This window comes from Phyllostomus discolor, chromosome 2 (assembly GCF_004126475.2).
Source record: "Phyllostomus discolor isolate MPI-MPIP mPhyDis1 chromosome 2, mPhyDis1.pri.v3, whole genome shotgun sequence".
Lineage (NCBI taxonomy): Eukaryota > Metazoa > Chordata > Mammalia > Chiroptera > Phyllostomidae > Phyllostomus > Phyllostomus discolor.
In genome coordinates this window covers 171,362,577-171,381,794 of record NC_040904.2, presented here as the reverse complement: position 1 = coordinate 171,381,794, position 19,218 = coordinate 171,362,577, and the positions used below count along the sequence as shown (strand labels likewise).

General features: G+C 36.1%; 1 protein-coding gene across 1 annotated transcript in view; it reads right to left on the bottom strand.

Moving 5' to 3' along the window:
- The window catches only part of ADAMTS20 (ADAM metallopeptidase with thrombospondin type 1 motif 20), a 177,939-nt gene that overhangs the window by 71,430 nt on the left and 87,291 nt on the right, over positions 1-19,218 (bottom strand). The window contains exons 12-21 of the mRNA XM_028533415.2: positions 17,314-17,459; positions 15,951-16,132; positions 15,713-15,849; positions 13,803-13,920; positions 11,204-11,299; positions 8,578-8,744; positions 8,294-8,423; positions 2,177-2,303; positions 439-649; positions 148-312 (exon numbers count right to left, since the gene is read on the bottom strand). Of these exons, the coding sequence (XP_028389216.1) occupies positions 148-312; positions 439-649; positions 2,177-2,303; positions 8,294-8,423; positions 8,578-8,744; positions 11,204-11,299; positions 13,803-13,920; positions 15,713-15,849; positions 15,951-16,132; positions 17,314-17,459 (1,479 nt within the window). The remainder of the gene's footprint in view (positions 1-147; positions 313-438; positions 650-2,176; positions 2,304-8,293; positions 8,424-8,577; positions 8,745-11,203; positions 11,300-13,802; positions 13,921-15,712; positions 15,850-15,950; positions 16,133-17,313; positions 17,460-19,218) is intronic.

Below are 19,218 nucleotides of genomic sequence, written 5' to 3'. Positions count from 1 at the left end.
CTTACTAACTTTCATTGGCCTGGTAACAAAGTTATTTACAAAACAATAACACAAACTTAAATAGTTTTGAAGTACATAAAGCATTATACCGCAAAGCTTTCCTACACATTATCATGACAGTTCTAAGCTTTGTGTGTTTAATGTTACCTCACTCCACTCACTGGTAGCCCAACTGGGACAGGAAAATTCATTGCAATTCTCAATGGTCCTTTGGGGGCGCTCTTGGCATTCTCGGTCAGCAAGACGGTGGCCGAAGTTATTCATACAGTAAGATTCTCGAGACCTTTCCCCTCCTCCACAACTCCTGGAACACTGATTAAAAACAAACCGAAAAAAGTAACAAATAGGAAAATAAACTTAACACAAGCATACTTTAGAGTAACAAATACTTAATTGAGGGAAAAAGGAGTAATTTTTCTTAATGCTTTTCACTTGTACCTGGGACCATTCAGAATAGTGCCACCTTGCTAAGACACAGGCACCATGGCAGGGTTCTCGGGCAGGAGGTTTGAGTTGGTCGCTGCAGTGGCGGTCATCTACTGGAGCAGTCTGCCCTTTGTGAAGGGAGTACCTCATGCAGTGGACGTCCAAGGACCTGTGTCCTTGACCGCAGTGGGATGAGCATTCACTCTTGCCAATGATGTGCCACCTAAAGGAATTTATTATACTTGAGGTCAACTCCAATTAATGCAATTTAAAAAACAGATTCAGGGGGACTCATGCACACAAGTCAATTCTTAAAATTGTGTTGGAGTTGATGAATAAGCCACCTGAAAATATTTTATATATCATTGAATTAGAAATAGAAAAAGTTCTTAGATATAATATATCCCAAACTTTCATTTTATAGATGAGAATATGAGGCCCAGAGGTGTTGTGTATTCAGATAGTATACGCACTTTGTTAGACACACCGCTTTTTTTTCCAAATAAGTCTAACTTACTCTCCAAATACATAAACATGTAGCTGGTCCAGCAAAAGCCACAGACAGGGAGCCCCCACTATGCCTGCTGACCCTGGCATGTGGTGGTGGCTTTGAAGGTATGTTCAAGAAACCCTAAGTTTTGCCAAAACACTTTGAAAACCAGCTGGTTTAGATCAAGATTACCTGATATTCTAGTGGCAATAATTGGATAATTAAGTCTGAATATATTTGACTCATAATCAGGTAGTGTCTCCCTCTATAGTTATGACCAGGGAATACTAAGAATCTGACTGCAAACGTAAAGCTTTCAGAAGTTGGTAAACTAGGGTTTTGTAGAGCATATCACATTTTCTTACTTATTCATGTGATCTAATTTTAGACATGTTTTCAGGGAAAACATTTTTTCCACAAATAAAATCAGCTAGTTTTTGCCAAATTAATCCACTTACAGTCCAGCAACCAATCAGGCAATAGTAGTGTATGGCTGTAACAAAGCACAGAATTTGTGGAGTTTATTTCCATCCCCAAGTATCTCAAGGATTTCACTGTGCTTCACTCGACTGCAATGCAGTGATGCAGCTTACACAGGCAGTTCTACCACTAGGATTTCTCTATGTCTTCAAACATCATCACAAATATATAAAAATTTTCATCCTTTGTGGTTGAAGGAGGTTCTGACCATCCTTGAATGTGAATTGTCACCTGCCAGATGGGTTATTGTTCTTAGCTTCACTCTAAAACTAATCACACACACACAAACCCTAATGACAAGGAATTCAGGTTAGAAGTGCAAGCTTCCCTGCTGTGATTTAGGTCATGCTCCTTAATGTATAATGGATGCAATGCTGATAAAGTTGATGTTTCTATTGATTCTGTAATCCTCAAACTTTAAAAGCTCACTAGTTCATCAGCTAAATGGGAATTATGGAATCATGCTATAGAATTTATTGTTTCAGATCTTTAAACCATGAATTTTCAGATTCGAGTTTACCTGCATATATTTAACATATAATTTTGTTTCTATTTCCTACTCAACATATGGAGGCCCCTATATTGGTATCCAGCAAATACTATGAACAAAAAATTCAAACTAACTGCTGAGTTTCATAAGTTTGTGACCCTGAAGTTTCTTAGTGGCAGGGACAGAGGGTAGACATTAATTGCATGTACATTCTGTGCCAGGCATTGCACTAGAGGCTTTACATCTTATCTCATTATTGACTGTAATCTGGTTACATGAGTTCTATTTACCTTAGTTCACAGTCAGTATTGCACCTTTCAGTCACAGACAATGGGAGTGGTAGGTGGTCACATCTTTGATCAGACACTACCGTAAGATCACTCTTACGTATGCAGGTAATTTTTCTTCTATGGAGACCTTGGCCAAAGTCAAATGAAAAATTTAAAAGAAAAATTTATATAAGTAGATGTTCCATGAATATTTGATTCTGCTAATAATTGCCTACAGGATTCTGCTGAGAAAGCAAAAAGATCCAGTGCAGCATATAGGATAAACTAGCATGTTACTCTCATCAGGAACGACTTTCTATAATAAGCAAGCTCAATCCTGAAATACTGAGGGGCTTGCTTAGTGAGGAGACATAAGAAAATTGGGGCAGGTATGGATAGAGTAGACAGACATTTATTACAGCTGGATGGAGTGGTTGTTAGTGGAGAACTGAATGGCCCGGGTGGGCGTGGATACTGTATGGTACACTATGTTATTGTTCTCCCATTACTTGTTCCCTGTTCCCTCTAAGAGAATTGCACATCTCCACTTGCTGCAACATGACAGTAACTTCCTGTGGGAGGAGTATACGTCCCTGCCCACTGACATGCCAATCTGGTAGGGGGATGTGACCTATTCCAGTTCCAGGCAGAAGCTCTAAAAGCCACTGCCTGCTTCTGCCAGCTGTTTCCCTTCCCCCATCTCCAAGACAGCCTTTCCCAGGGGCACTGATCTCTCAGCCTGGAGTCATGAATGAAAAAGGCATGGACAAACAACAACAAGATCAGTGGCTGTCACAGGTTCCAGGGGGATGGAGGGAGGGATTTCTTGTACAGTGAAAGAATTCTGTGTGATACTGTAATAGTGGGTACATGTCATCATATACTTGCCAAAACCCTAGACTGTACAACAAACAGTGAACTCTAGTGTAAACAATGGACTTTAGTTAATAATAACACATTAATTGTATCAACTGTGCAAGAGTACAAGATGTTAATAACGGGGGTGGGGAGTGGAAGAAGGGAGATTACAGGAAATTTCTGTACTTTCTCCTCAATTTTTCTATAAGCCTAAAACTGCTCTAAAAATAAAGGCACAGATAAAGAAGAGTCATAGACAATTAAACAACCAAAACATAACATGAGCGAGAAATACACCTGTGTTGTTCTACACCACTGAGATCTGGCAGAGTTTGCATGCCGATAACCCCAGCAAAAGCTAAGACAAGTGGTTATAACAAGTCAGAGCAGATTAAACTTCATACTTTCTGCAATTAGGAGACAGGAAAGACTTTAATCAATCAGTGACCTGATCAAATTTCTGTATTATCAAAGTTCAAGGGTAAACAAACTCCTAGACAGCTAAATGTTAACATACCTGTTCATCTCTAGTCCTTCCTAAATGCTTGAAATAACTATGGGAATACTGACAAGGCATAAACCTAAAAGAACACAACGAATAAAAAATAAAACACAGTAGGCAAGAAAGGAAATTCTGAATATGAAAAGTGGATGGAAACAACTGTTTAACAAGGCCAAGAAAGTTGAAATTTAAGCCTGGGCAAAGTGAATATGAAACCAAACCATTCATGCCGTCGGATCCAAGAAAAGCCCGGGAATCAAAAACACCAGTTCCTCTGAGGAGGTGACTGTGTGAGGGGTAGGCCTGGAAAAATGCAGAATGGATTGAGCATGTCTACAAAGGATGGTTAGACTCCCACCCTTCTGGCTGGAAGCAGCACCGGCCAATAAAAACAGCAGATGAGCCACATATGCAATTCTACATGTTCTAGTACTCACAATAATAAAGCAAACAGATACTGGAGAAATTAATATATTTATATTTGCCTCTAAATATCCAAAGATGATCACTTCAACATATCAGTGTTGATGATATATTTTACAATATATTATTGTTAATATGTTTACATAAAAATTATTGATAATATATTTTATATTCTTTTTACATACTAAGTCTTCAAAATCTGTTATACATTTCATACACAGCATATTTCAGTGGACTAGCCACATGCGCCCAGAGGCTAACACAGCTCCCCAGAAGGTGAACTTGAGGGCAGAGACACAGCTGGCAGAAGCTGAGGAAGCACTGCGCTGAAGATGGGGGGTCAAGGAAAAGTCTTCATACTGAATGATGAGACCCAGGCCCCCTGGACTCTCTTCATTTCCCTCTAGCTCCAGGCCAACTTGTATGGTTCCCTTGGCCTCTCATTGACCTTCAGAAGATGGGAGAATTCCGCTCTTGGTGGTCTCTTCAACCCAAGAGAAAAGAACAATTGACAATGACATTTGGGGCTTCTCACCCAATGAAACATGAGAAAGGCTACTTAGTGACCCAATCACTCCATAATGAGGCCGCTCATTGACTTGTATGATCCACACAGGATTTTCAGCATTTTAGTCATAAATATGAAAAAGCAGGAAAGAATCAGCAGATATTTTAGGAAAACCACTAGCACAAAAGAGGCCAAAATAAAAACAAAATAGAACTGAAGTGAAATAGGTATGTCAGGAAGCAAAAGACAACTTACAAGCTATGATTGATACTCTCACAGACATAGATATTACATCCATGAAACAAAAGCAAGACTTGTGAGAAGAAACATTAAAAAGACAATGTTAGTTGATTTATTGATGGTAGCTATTCTGACCTGTGTGGGATGATATCTCATTGTGGTTTTAATTTGCATTCTCTGAAGATTAGTGACATTGAGCATCTTTTCATATTTCTGCTGGCCATCTGTATGTACTCTTTGGAGAAGTGTCTATTCAGGTCTTTTTGCTCATTTTTAATTAGATTGTTGGTGTTTGATTTTATAAGTTCTTTATAAATTTTGGATATTAACTCCTTATCAGATGTCTAGGAAAATATGTTCTCCCATTCCATGGGTTGTCTTTTTATTTTGTTGATGGCTTCCTTTGCAGTGCAATAACTTTTTAGTTTGATGTAGTCCCATTTGTTTATTTTCTTTTGTTTCCCTTGCCACAGGAAATATATCAAATAAAATATTTCAACAAGCAATGTGCAATATTTTACTGCTTATGTTTCCTTCTGGGATTTTCTTGGCTTCAGGTTTAACATTTAAGTCTGATCCATTTTGAACTTATTCTTGTGTGCTGGTGAGGATGTGGAGAAAGGGGAACCCTTTTGCATTGTTGGTGGGAATGCGGGCTGGTACAGCCACTGTGAAAAGCAGTATAGAGATACCTAAAAAAATTAAAAATGGATTTGCCTTTTGACTCAGAAATCCCACTTCTGAAAATATATTTGAAGAAACCCAAAACTCTAATTCAAAAGAACATAAGCTCCCCTATGTTCATTGCAGTGTTATTTATAATCACCAAGATATGGAAGCAGCCCAAGTGTCCATCAGTAGCTGAGTGGATAAAACAACTATGGGACATTTACACAACGGAATACTGCTTGGCCACAAAAAAGAAAACTTTTCCATTTGCAACAACATAGATGAACCTGGAAAACATTATGCTAAGTGAAATAAGTCAACCAGAGAAAGACAAATACCATATGATGTCACTCATATGTGGAATCTAATGAACAAACTGAACTAACAAGCAAAATAGAGACAGACTCAGAAGAGTGACAGCTCTGAGGGTGGTTGGGAGTGGAGGGATGGAACAAAAAGGAAAAGGACTCATGGATGAACAACAGTGTGATGACTATGGGGAAATGAGGGGTTTAAGCAGGATAAATGGTAATGGAAAAAATACAGTAACTTTTTAAAAACACAGGGTTAAGCCAAAAAAGGAGAAAAAAAACAATGTAAATAAGGAAAAGAAATTAGAAAATAAGTGATCAATCCAGAAGATCAAATGTCCAAATAATACAAATCTTGGGATGATGGAAGAGAAATTTAATGTGAAAAAATTATCAAAGAAATGATGTGATAAATTTTTTCAAGTCCAATGATATTTCCAAATTGGAATAGCATCCTAATAGCCTAGGAAACCAGATGAAAGACACGCCCACATGAAGGCACATTGTCCTGATGTTTCACACCACTGGAACTAAAGAGAAAGTCCACAAAACTTGCACAATAATAAGTGTCACAGGAAATCAGAAAACAAGGCTTTCAGAATTGTGAAGGAAAATAATCTAACTTAGAATTTTATACCAGCTAAACTATCGATCCGGTGTGACAATAAAATAATTCCATTTTCAGATGTAAACAGTCTCAAAAAACTACCTTTTTTTTTTTACCAGGAAAATATTGGGGGATATATTCCACCCAAAGGGGGAAATAAAATTAAAAAAGGAATTCACAGGATTTAGAAAACAGGAAATTCAAAAGAAAAGAAACTTGAAAAGACTTCCTTGGATAGTAATGAAAGGAAAGCACAAGATGACAGCCATGTAACAGGCGTAAAAAAGCAACATTAATCAGCAAGAGAAAGAGGGCCATGACAGCAATAGATGAAGAAAAATTTAAACTGATTAAGCTGTAGACAAAATTCACAGGTCTCACCAAAAGTTTAAGGAATGATAACTTTCAGCACAGAAAAAGAAGTAACCCAATAAAACTGAGGAATTCTAACTTTAGAGAAACCAAAAGTTACACACACACACACACACACACACACACACACACAGAATATTAATCACAGCATCACCATGTGGCAACAGAATTAATAGTTCCCTCTGCCGTGCACACAGTTGTTTGGGAGACCTCTCCTGCCTGGTTCAGACTCCTGACCATCTCACCATGTCTGGTCCCAACCTCCATTTTGGGTCTTGTTGCTCTTTGCTTGGTGTGTTCTCCACATTTCAGAACGTTCCTTCATTCCCCTGTCCCATGGATATGTTTCTAGCTTTCCATACCCACTGCCACAGACCTGCTTACCTACTCAGTCCTCAAAAGCTGGCCCCAGCTCCCCAAACCATTCTTTCCTGTAAAGTATATCTGGGTCTTTCTGTGAAAATGAATTCTTTCTCCTCCTGTGTTATCACAGCTCTTTGTTCCTACTCCTAGCATTTACCCCGGGTGGCCTTGCATCATCCACCTCAGTATCCCTCCTTTGACACAATTCCCCAAACAGAACACCTGCTTCCCACACAATCATTCTGGACGCCACTGTGCCAGCACCACACAACCAAGTCCCTGCCTCTTCTGAATGGGACACCACAGTTTTCTTGGCACCTTGAGGTCAGTTGGTTAGACTGTCGCTCACATTCCCACCCTCTGTGGTCCCTGCTTCTGGCCACTCACCTGCTCACAGCTCATTTCCACACTGTTCTTGGTAGCATCCTCTCCTCTGACACACTGCTCTGCTAATTCCCAAACCTTTTCTCTGCTCCCCATGGGAACTGCTTTTCCATTCTCTACAAACTCCCCTATATCTTCAGATTTAATCTCCTCACAAATGGCTCCCTCCACATTTTTGGTGGTCCTCTCTGTGTCTGTCGGTAGCACTGCATTTGTCTTTAAAAATTAAGGTAGTCTATTCAGACTCTGTTTCATCTGCTTTAAAACTTGAATTCAGAATGGGGGGCCTTATTAATAACCTGAAGCAAAGTAGTCCCTCAATAAATGTTTACTGGTGTGAACAAAGAGTATTATACATCTAAGCATCCATAATTACAGATCATTAAAGACTCTAGTCTTTTCATTTTCTTTCCCTACTGTAAACTTTTCATTTTCCACTATGCCCCTTTCAGTAATTCATGCCATCAGTACAAAGTATGTATCTCTTGTGACCACAGAAGGACAATGAAAGAATGTTCGATCCTCCGACAGTAGAACGAGGAGACGGGCAGCTAGGGAAGCATGTGGAGGGGAGTTATTATTTCACTGGGGCACTGTATCCAAGTTAGAGACACTTTCTGTGACTATGAGAAGGAAAGTGTGAAAAGAAAGGAAAGAGGCAGCAATTCACAATGTTGAAATGGGTAAAGATAAGTGAGGCTGTTAAGTATACGAAAGAGAAAGAATGGGTGGGGAGAAAAGGAGGAAGGGGAAAAAGGACAGGAAAGCTGTGTAGTGTGTGTGGTATACATGTGTGTGGACAGTGGGGAGAATGCTGCCAGACAGTGGAAGCCGGTCTGAAAAGTATCCCCAACTATATACCCACATGCATGAACTTCAGTGTCTTTTTACACCCGAGTACCTTGACACATTCTGGTGCAGTCCTGCCAGGGTCCGTGTGGATCCCAGGTGAACAGGTCGTTCTTCTCTTCCACAGGGACGTGGAAGGAATAACGTACATCGGGGTTGTATAAATTACCCACACACAAAACCTCAATAAAAATACAAAGGAGCATACAATTAATTCATAAAAGATATAGTCTTACAAGATATCACTTTATATTTAATAATAAATGCAAAGTGATTAACCGTAAGTTTACTAATATAATTGAACCTAAGTCTTCCTAACAACTACTGAGAACTTACCTGCAAAACAAGTTCTTCTTCCAGCCGATCAGTACTGTTAATTCTCTCAACAGAGTTGTTTGAACCACTGTATTCAAAAACAGCTCCTTGTACATTGATTTCTTTTTTTGCCTTACTTACAACAAAATTTCCATTCAAAAGGAAATTCCCTTGAGTGTCAGATAATGCTGTAAAAGAATGGGACTCATGAAATAAGAAAAACAGTTGCCAGCGCAGAAACCGTTTTTAACTTTTAAAATTCAAATCCCTTTTTGAGATTAAGAATGTAAATGAAAATTAGTATGGAGACAATAAACTTTATTTTGCTATAATGTGCTATATAACCCATAAGTAGGGAAACTTTAGGATATCAGCCAAAGGTACTAAAATAAATTCACCCTACACTTTTCTGAGGTGGGTGCCTTCCTCCCCAAGACGGGCAGCTTCGGGAGACACAGAGGAAGTGGGAAAACAGGAGGAAATCATGGGCCCAGCAGACACATCAGCTACAACAATCCTGCTCATCAGTGGCAAGGAGAAGAAAGAGCAGCTAGACTGTGGCAATATTCCATTTATACTTATCTTAGAAGAACATGTACAAAGCCTTAAAATTCTAAGGTCAAAAAAATAATTTAAAAAATTTAAACTCCAGGGTCAGTGAAAAGGCACGCAATGACTACATGATTCTCTACATAAATGTCTGGATCTCTTCCATGGGGAAGCATCCTATTACTGTGGATAAATTGTAAAGCACTGTGCTTTTTTAATTTTCAAGGGGATATATAATATTTTAAATTTTACACTAATAAAAACCCCACATTAGTCAAATCCTTTTTGCTTACTTTTCTTACATTACACTTCTCAGTGGAACAACAACCTGTTTGGAAAGCATTTGCTTGGTCTTCCAGGGAACCCCACCCAGGGCACACAGTTACCTATGGCTGAACTTCGCAGTAAATGCTACACCCTTTGAAAATGCAACCTTCAAGTAATTACTGCCAAATAAGTTTGATACTTTGATGTCTGTATGGACAATTATGACCACCTTTATATAATACTACACTGAATTCAATGAAGGACCAATAAAGTTCTACATTTATCCTACAAAGGGTAAATTCCTCTACATAAATCTGCACTTTATCAAAAGTAGATAGGCCTATTTAAGGGAGGAGTATCAGTTGTATTAAAACTAAGGGATATATACACAACCTTACTGAGAAAAACTGTATACATTTTACTACTTTTAGTTAAAAAAGCAAATTTGATAAATATGTTTTATAAATCCCTTCTAATGATTTCATGTTTATTTTGCTTGTTTTAATTTAGATGTTGATATTGTCACTAGCGGTTCTCTTACTCAGTATTTTGATATGTTATTGGTGAGCATCTCTAATTTTTAAACTTGGGCAGAATGTGTTTTCCATCCCTAAGAAGATACAAATATCTACATCTGGAACCTAAGAAAGACAGATTAATTAAATGTAAAAGGATAATCAAAATATTTACACTTGATTTTCTCTAGGAATTTGAATTCTTTGCATGTTTATGGAGGTAAAATTTACATAACAAAATTAACCATTTTAAAGTGAACCATTCAGTGGCATTTAGTTCATTCACAATGTTTTCTAACCATCCTCTCCATCCAGTTCTAAAGCTTTTTCATGGCTCCCCCCCAAAAATCCTGCATCCATTAAGCAGCTGCTCCCTTCACATTTGACTGTATAATGCCAAATGTAATCCCTGAGATTAACTGTTCACTAAAGATTCAAACCCTCAGTTATAAGCAGTAATTATTTGAGCCAATATTTCACATTTTGTTAATGTGAAGCAGGTACTTTTAATTTCAGCTCTATACCACATACTCTAGCGTGGGGAATTATACATAGGTCAATATCAAAGTATTATCCAGGCAGAATGAGGAGGTTTATAAACATTCTTTTCATCTTTGGGCTTAAGAGAAATTCCTTAAATTTAAAAGCTAATTTCTAAATATAAATAAGAAATGAATTCTAACTCTACAAATAGCTAAAAGACATTATAAAGTGGGCCAAAAGTAGGTTCGCAGTTGTGTACATGGAAAACACAATAATAAATATTAATACAAGATCAATTCTGTGTTTTGCATACACACAACTGAACCTACTTTTGCCCTACCCTGTATGCTATGACTATATTCATTAACATCGAAAAGTATGAACCTATAGTTCTTTTTCTGTCTTTAACAAAAAAGCTGTTTAAAAACTCTAAATACTTTTGCTACGTGGTAAAAAAAAAAAAATTAAGACAATTCTTTAAAATATCTAACCCCAAAGAGGTCTCTAATTAATTTTAGATTAAAAGATAGAAGGTTTGTTCTAAATACACATGCAACTTTTACTGACTATAACCTTTGGTTATCTAAAACACTCTCATGGGAATAAACTCAAATTCCCTTTTCAGAATTTAGTTCTATATTTGCCAAACAGGATACAGTGTATAGCTCTGAAGAAAACATGTATTGGGAGTCAGATGACTCCAGTTCAGTATGAACTGAAGTTGCACGTTGTTGAAAGGCCTCTTCTTGCCTTCCAAGAATTTACATCAACCACAGACCTCCATGAAATCACACACAAACCACACATTGGTGCTGTTTACTAGAAGTGTTTACCAAGGTAATTGTCATCTTCTGGTTTTCCAGAATAGCTGTGCTGAAGAATGTCAATGTTTGTTGCTCCTGCGGGAATCTTTACAACAACATTATAACCTGTAATACAATTTTATACATGTTAACTTTCCCCAAAAAACAGAGGGCCCAGAGGCTATTACTGCTGAATAATAGAAACATTTCAATAATGTAGACAATTTCATTTTTTCTTTGATAAGTGATGCCAAAGCTTATTCATTTTTAAATCAATGTTTTATACAGATTACTAAGACTTGAGGAAAAAGTGATTGTCATCTAGAAACATACACAGCTTGGAATAAAGCACATTTCCTAATTTTTCTTACTTCTAAAATTCTGAATACAGAATGAGAATAAAGTTACTCTGTTAGCTCCTGATATATTTAATACCCGTATCCTTTTTTAAAATTGACTATTATGTGAACCAAAGTGTCACAGTTTTGATTCCCAGTCAGGGTACATGCCTGGGTTGCAGGCCATGACCCCCAGCAACAGCACATTGATGTTTCTCTCTCCCTCCCTCCCTCCCCTCTCTAAAAATAAATAAATAAATAAAACTTAAAAAAAATTGACTATTACATTTTATATTCTTTGAGGTTTTTTTTTAAATACAGGAATCCAAATGCTATTCACAAATCAAGAAGACATCAAAATAATTGGTCACTGCTATATGTGTACAGAGACTTAGTAAACAGCAAAATAATGTGAGTTAATGAGAAACATATTTTTCTTAAGCTTTTAGTTTCTAGTGTAAGCAGTAATTCCTATAGCTACCTCCAAAATTTTACATTATTTTTAAGTCTGCTAACAAATTCTCCAGAGAAAAGTAAGCATTTACTTGAGAGAAATGAAAATAATATTTCTATTTTATGAAAATTTGCCAACACTGGCACTGCTCAAAAGATGAGGAAAACTATATTAACCATATATGAAGAAATAATGGAAAGTTTTCACTATGCTAAAAAATACTCATGTTGTATAGTTGTCCAAATATTCTCATTTGCTCTAGTGATATTAATTCTAAGTTTTTCCTTTTCCTTTCCCCCTTTCTATTTAATAGATAAATAAAAGGAGTTGAATGTTTCCTTGTACACTAACTTTGACAAATATGGAATGAATTTAAGAAGAGGAAGTTTAAAAGAGTTCAAATTTGCAACTCCAATATGAAATTACCTTGCATGTTTTTAGAGCAGCCTTATTTATATTTAAAGCATCACATTAAAATATAAGGTGATAAGTGGTCTGATGATTCTGTATACACTATATGGATGTGGTGGTAGGTATCTGTAATTTTAATAATTAAGAATAACTTTAATTCATGATTTTTTAACTATAAAATATTCCTATGACCTTCACTATCTTTCCTATTGTTTTTCAAGAAAGGAATTCCTAGACATGGCAAAAGTGACAAGATGAAGGCTACCACCAGGGGGCAGTGATGTGACAAATGCTATTCAGACCCTGCAAATGAATTTAACATCGTTTTTCATTTGCAAACTATTTAATTCATAGTACAATTTGGCAAGGTTAAATATATAATACTAATTTGGCACATGTGGTTTTTTAAAGGAAAAAATGTTTTTCAGTGAATATAGACTCGACTTTGATAAATGTGTGCCATTAGTTATAAAAAAGGGATGGAATATGTGTGGCTCCTGTAGAATAATGAACCTTAACAACTAACAAAATACATAAAATCATCTAGTAACTAAGACTCATAAGCATCATCACAATGTGAAGTGTACTAGATTTTTAATAAGTCTAGTAAATTTTGTTTTAAATCATACTGCTTTAACTGAAGCAGTTCACACCAACTTAAACAGTGGTGCTCAAACACATGTGAATGTAATTTAAAACTGAACACTAAAACTGTAAAACATACATTTTTATTTTTCAAGGAAAATTTTAAAGAAGCTCTTTAAAATTTTATTACCGTGAAAAGAAGAAAAATGCTTCCCGGAAAATTTTAGAATGGAAAATAACTGCTATATTCTCCTAATGATTTTGAAGAATAATTAAATCATGGCCGAATATCAATGAACTCTGTAATCCAGATCCTTCTTAGAAGAGCAAATGTAATAATAATTCTATATCCACATTTAAGTTAGTGGTTTTATCCTGCACCTTCAGTCAACATTTTCAATATATCATCAATAAGAAACAAAATACATAAGACAGGCCATACCAAAAAAAAATTTGTTCCATTGATAAAAAAATAAGTAAATGCAAGTTTCCAGGAGATGTTATAAATATATGCATTACAGATGACAGGAACAGCAGTAAGAACACATCAGTAATTGGGGGGCCTATTCAAATATCATTATGAAATAGCAGTAATATACTCTAATAAAGGCACCTAATATATTTTAAAAATTTGAATTGCCTTGAGCCAGTGAATTCATTAATTCCAGGATACATCTGGTATAAGACCTAATTTTTCATATTTAGGAAATTTTTCTCTAACCATTTTTAACTAAGCATATAGAGTAGACAAAGCAATAACAATCATGACTAGTATACCTTCACTGTATATACCATTATTATATCAAATGCAGGGAAAACTGGAAACAAATACACAGCCTACCGTAATGAGCGCTGTTGAAGACCCCTGCCATCGTTCTACATGACGAATTATCCCCACCACACACTCCACATTTGTCTTTCCTGGCCTTGGAGTTTAACACGTGATCACAGCCAGCTTGCTTCAAAATACAAAAATTAAAATTAATATTATAAAAATGACTAATGATAAACATGGAACTTTATAAAAATGATCTTTTTTATTAAGAACTTAAATTGGGTTCTAGTTTATTTAAGTTCAATTAATGGGATATTTAAGACAGCAGGATTCAGAGGGCCATCCACATATCTCCTGCATCAAAATCACATGGGGTGGTGCCTAGGAAGTCAGAGCCCCAGATTTTCTTAATGAAAATGTTGGAGGTAATTCCTAGGAATCCACACAGTAACCGATGCTGACAGTGATGCTTATATCCATCATTTGAAAACCACTCTTTAAAGGACTGTAATTCAAAGGGGACAAATAGTATGACTATGTAAGTAACACATTAAAATACCTCCAAAAAGAAGTCTTTCATGGTTTTTTTTTTTTTAACTCATGACATTAGAACTCTAGAAAGAAACTGAGTACAATAGAAAGTTTATTTCTCCAAAATTAATATCTACAATGAAGTTTATGAAAAGAATAAAGGTGAAAACAAATGCTTTGTTCCAGGAGTTTAAAAGCACAAGTGCAGACAGTATCTCCTACAATGACTTTCAGTTCTCTAGACTACTCTAAATTCAGTGATCAGAAAACTAAGAATATTTTATAAATCTCATGAATTTTTATATACAAGGCAAATATTTCCAAAATTAAAATTTCAACCAGGTGTTTTCTGAAAGTAGTATGCATCTATATGTTGAGGTAATTGTATTTTTTTAATGACTTTCTGCCATTAATGTGTAGATAAAACAAGTTTTTCAGGCTGCCGAGTACCCTTTTTCTAGTATTTAAGGTATTCCATGTGCAAGTTATTTTACGTTCCTTGGAACATCTCATTAGTACTTTGTGGGCAATGTCTTTTATCACCTGGGTAACTGGTATTAGATGTTTGGTTACTGGGAGAATTGGCCCTAGCAAGTTCCACTGAACTAAAAGAATGAGTTCATAAAATTACATGTGTATCCTTTAGACGGCATTCACTATCCTAGTTTTCAAATTCATCATCCATTTTTAAGATTACCAGGTGCAATGTGTGTGCTTTAATTCAGGGTCTCAGCTGCTCACCGAGGATCCTGTTAAATGGCCCACCTACTTCCAACCCTGGTCCCTTACTTCCTCACCTTTCTAAATCCTACTCAACCTCAATAATTAGCTCAGTTCTCACATGCTCCATGAGCAGTCTCCAAAGCCTTTACCCACCTCCCCATAAATAAGACATTCCTTCCTCAATAACCCCTAGCCACCTTGCCCATGACTCAACAGCACTGCAGTGTAATTGTCTATCTGCCTATCTCCCTCACAAATCTGCAACCTCCTTGGAGGTTAGTACTCTGTTCCATCCTTTTATCTAACTACCTAGTAGGTACTCAGTAAATGTTCGATATGGGTACCCAAGAAGTAAGAGAAGATAATGGAAAGAGGGAGGTAGGATATCACTGCTTTTAACACAGAGCAGGTAAAAAAGTCACTACAGAAGGTCCATTTGAAGGATCAAAAGGTTTTACAACACTTACGTCCTAACATTATCTTTTCAGAAAGTTGACCTTATCCATTGTCTTGATTTTGAGTACCATACACAAAGGAAAACTGGCACACTTATCTTAATGCTTCCTGAGTTACTCTTGATGGCAGAAAAACACGCAGTAAACAGTCTCCTATGATACGCCTGCAGACAGTATGACTATCACCAAAGGAATTCACAAGGAAGTATCGTGAAACAGTGGGAGCAATCGTCTTCTGAAGGTCACTTTCAACGTAAGTCTACTTACCCGACACAAGCCTTGAACACAGATGTCATTAGTTTCAGTTCCACAAGGGGTGCCATCGGCAACCCTGTCCTTCAACTGGTAGAAGTTAGTGGTTCCAGCAACCCGACAATAGAGTTTACAGCGATCTTTTATGGCAACTGTACAAAAAAAAAAGTCAAATTTTTGGTGAACAATGAAACAACTGTGTATTCCTTTGTCTCAGAACAAGATTCACATCAAAAATATTCTGATGACTCACTCCCGCTGTACTTCGGAAGCCATCTCACGTTAGGAGGAAGACCGTTGATGTTGAAGTGTTTACCATCAAAATCAGAGCACTGCTTCTCTCGAAAGTCTTGCTTGCCTTTTGGACATGAATCAGTGTTACATGACCGAAATTTCATCCTGCGGCCCACACAGTACTTTCCTCCGTTTCTTGGCCTAGTCAAATTCATTACATTTTAAAGCACATCAGTACAACATTCTTCTGGCCATTTACTTCCAAAACTGTTCCATTCCTTTCCAGGATGCCCCACTAACGCTGCATATGTAACAGATGCAACAGGGTTTTTAAGCAAGTCTGTGGCTAATCAACTAAAAACACCCATCTTAGTGGACACTGTGGCCTGGAGGGTGGAAATGGTACCTGCTCTATCACTTGACTAACTAATAGGAAACTATGGTGGGAATTTATTTTAAAACTTAAAAAAGTTGTTTGTTCATTTTCTGGGGGAAAAAAGACATAGTGAGCCAAAGATGATAACAAAGAAAGATAACAACATGTGAAATGAAAGAAGAAATATGGATGTGTCTGTGTCATACCTATCCTACTTATCACTCAGTTCAAAGAGTTTCATGGTATCAATCTATATTCATCCATCCATCTCTATTTCAATTTATGCTGGAAAATAAAAACTCTTTCCATAGCATTTTTTTAATATAAGGAATTGTAGGATAACTTATTTTAAAATTCAAATGAACTCAGATTTTACTCAGAATGTCATATTTCTTCATTAAAAGTTCTTGTTACTAGACTTTAAGTAAAATGTCATTATTGCTTATCAATATATATATCATATAATACTGGAAACATTTTAAAATCTTTATGGAATCTCTAAATTCCTATAAATAATACTGAGGGGAGACAAGCTTCAGTACTTATGCTAAACACATGGATAGTTCTATAACATAAGAAGCAAAGACAGAAAATATGACTTGTCAAATTACACACACACACACAAAAAAAAACTGGTAATGAAACTACATATTTTGACCAGGAGAGATGAAACATAGTTAAAAGGAGAAAATAGCTTTCAACAGAAACACAGTTAAGTGTAAAAATACCATTACATTACTGTCATTATTTAGAGCTATTTCTCAAATATGCAATAAATCAGGGAAAAAATGGGTGTGTCTCAACTCAGATTCTAGAGATTATTTTTATTCATTTTTTAAGGTCTGAATCTACCAAGATATAAAGTAATATGACTTAAAGTGTTCTGAAGTTTTCTGACTCTCAGAAACTTACAGACTGACCTCCAGTTTAGAAGTGAATGAAACTGATGTTTAGTTTCTGGTGCCTTGAGATAATCTTAATTTACAGTGACATAAAAAAGACATACTCGGGGCGATTACAGAGCCTGGATGTGCTTTTGATTCCACCTCCACATGTTCTTGAACAAGAACTGTAAGGTCCCCATGGTCCCCATTCACCATCTACAGGACGTGTTTCCATTTCTTTGTTTACACATAGGCCATGGTGGCAATGCTATAAAAATAACACAAAAAGAAGTGATTCATGTATATCTAATTAGAACACCAGAGTAACTACAATAGCAGCATAAATTTCAGTAGGAGAATGAAATGTATACAATTTAAAGCAAAATGTTATTTCAGATGTGATTACATTTAGCACCATGCATGAATATTTACTATCTACTGTGTTAACTAAGAAAACCTATGGAATGCAAAAAATAAAAATAAAAATTTTCCCTTGCCTTTGAGATTTAGTTTCTTTAGGGGAAAGAAAACCTACACACATGAAAAAAATTTAGTAAGATAAAGATTTTTTAAAAAAGAAGCAAATATTAGATTAATACAATATATATCCATGCTTGCTGTTTTCATGTAGTTATCTATCATTTTCTCACTCTCTTAGCTTTCTACTCTGTTTCATCCAAAGTCTCAATAATCATCTTGTTTCTTACTTACATCAAGAAAATGGAAACTTACAGAAGAATCTGCTGCAATCTCCCAATGCCTGTTCTACCCGCTCATCAGTGTCTTTGCCCAGTACTCAGCCTTTCTGTCTCTTCATATACATGACAAATCCAGGATCCTAGCCAAGGTCAACCCCTCCACCCATCCACTTACTAATCGCAGGCCTTCTCATTACTCAGAACATCGCCCAGCAATTCTCTCATCTCCCCAACAGCACCATTGTCCCAGTAAGCATTCAGGAATTTTTGTAAGAGTGTACAGAGTAATTTTATGTTTATTAAAATGTTTATGTTTATAAACATAAACATTTATGTTTATGTTATAAAATGTTTTATGTTTATGTTTAGTAATTTGAAAATTAGCTTATATTTGTTTTATTTTAAATTTAATTTTAATTTTCATTGTTAACATGAAGTTTACCATCTTAACCACTTTCAAGTGTATGATTTGGTGGTATTAAGTACATTCACGCTGTTATGCAACCATCTAGCCAAACTGAAATCTTCATCTTCCCAAATTGAAACTGTGTACCCATTAAATAATTCTTCATCCTCCCTCCTCCCAGTCCCTGGCAACCACCATTCTATTTTGTTTCTGTGAATTGGACTACTCTAGATATATCTCATATAACTGAACTCATACTGTATCTGTCTTTATGCTTAGCTTATTTCAATTAGCAGAATGTCTTCAAGGTTCACACACAGAGCATGTGCCAGAATTTCCTTCTTTTAAAAAAGACTGAATCTGGGTGGTGAGCACACAATACAATACACAGATGACGTATCTCAGAAATGTACACTTGAGACCTATATAATCTTATTAACCAATGTCACCCCAATACGTTGAATTTAAAAGGAGGCTAAATCATTTTATCGCATGTATATACTATATTTTGTTTGTTCATTCATCTGTTGATGAACAGTTGGGTTGCTTCACCTCTTGGCCACTGTAAATAATGCTGCTGTGAACATGAGCATGTAAATATCTCTTCAAGACCTTGTTCTCGATTCTGTTGGATATATACCCCAGAAGTGGTATTGTTGGGTCATATGATAATTCTACTTTTAATTTTTTTGAGGAACTGCCATTGTTTCTATAGGAAAATCTGGCTTACATTTTGGATGTCTTATTTTATTTCATTTTGCTAGTCAATCACTTATTATTTTGTACCAAAAAATCAGAAATTTTCAGAAGGAGAAGACTGGTCCTTTACTAGAGACAGTTTGCAAATACTCCACTAGAATATTCTTGCCAACATATAAGCATATTCTTGTTTCTCCCACCAGAAATCAACTTTTCTTAGATCT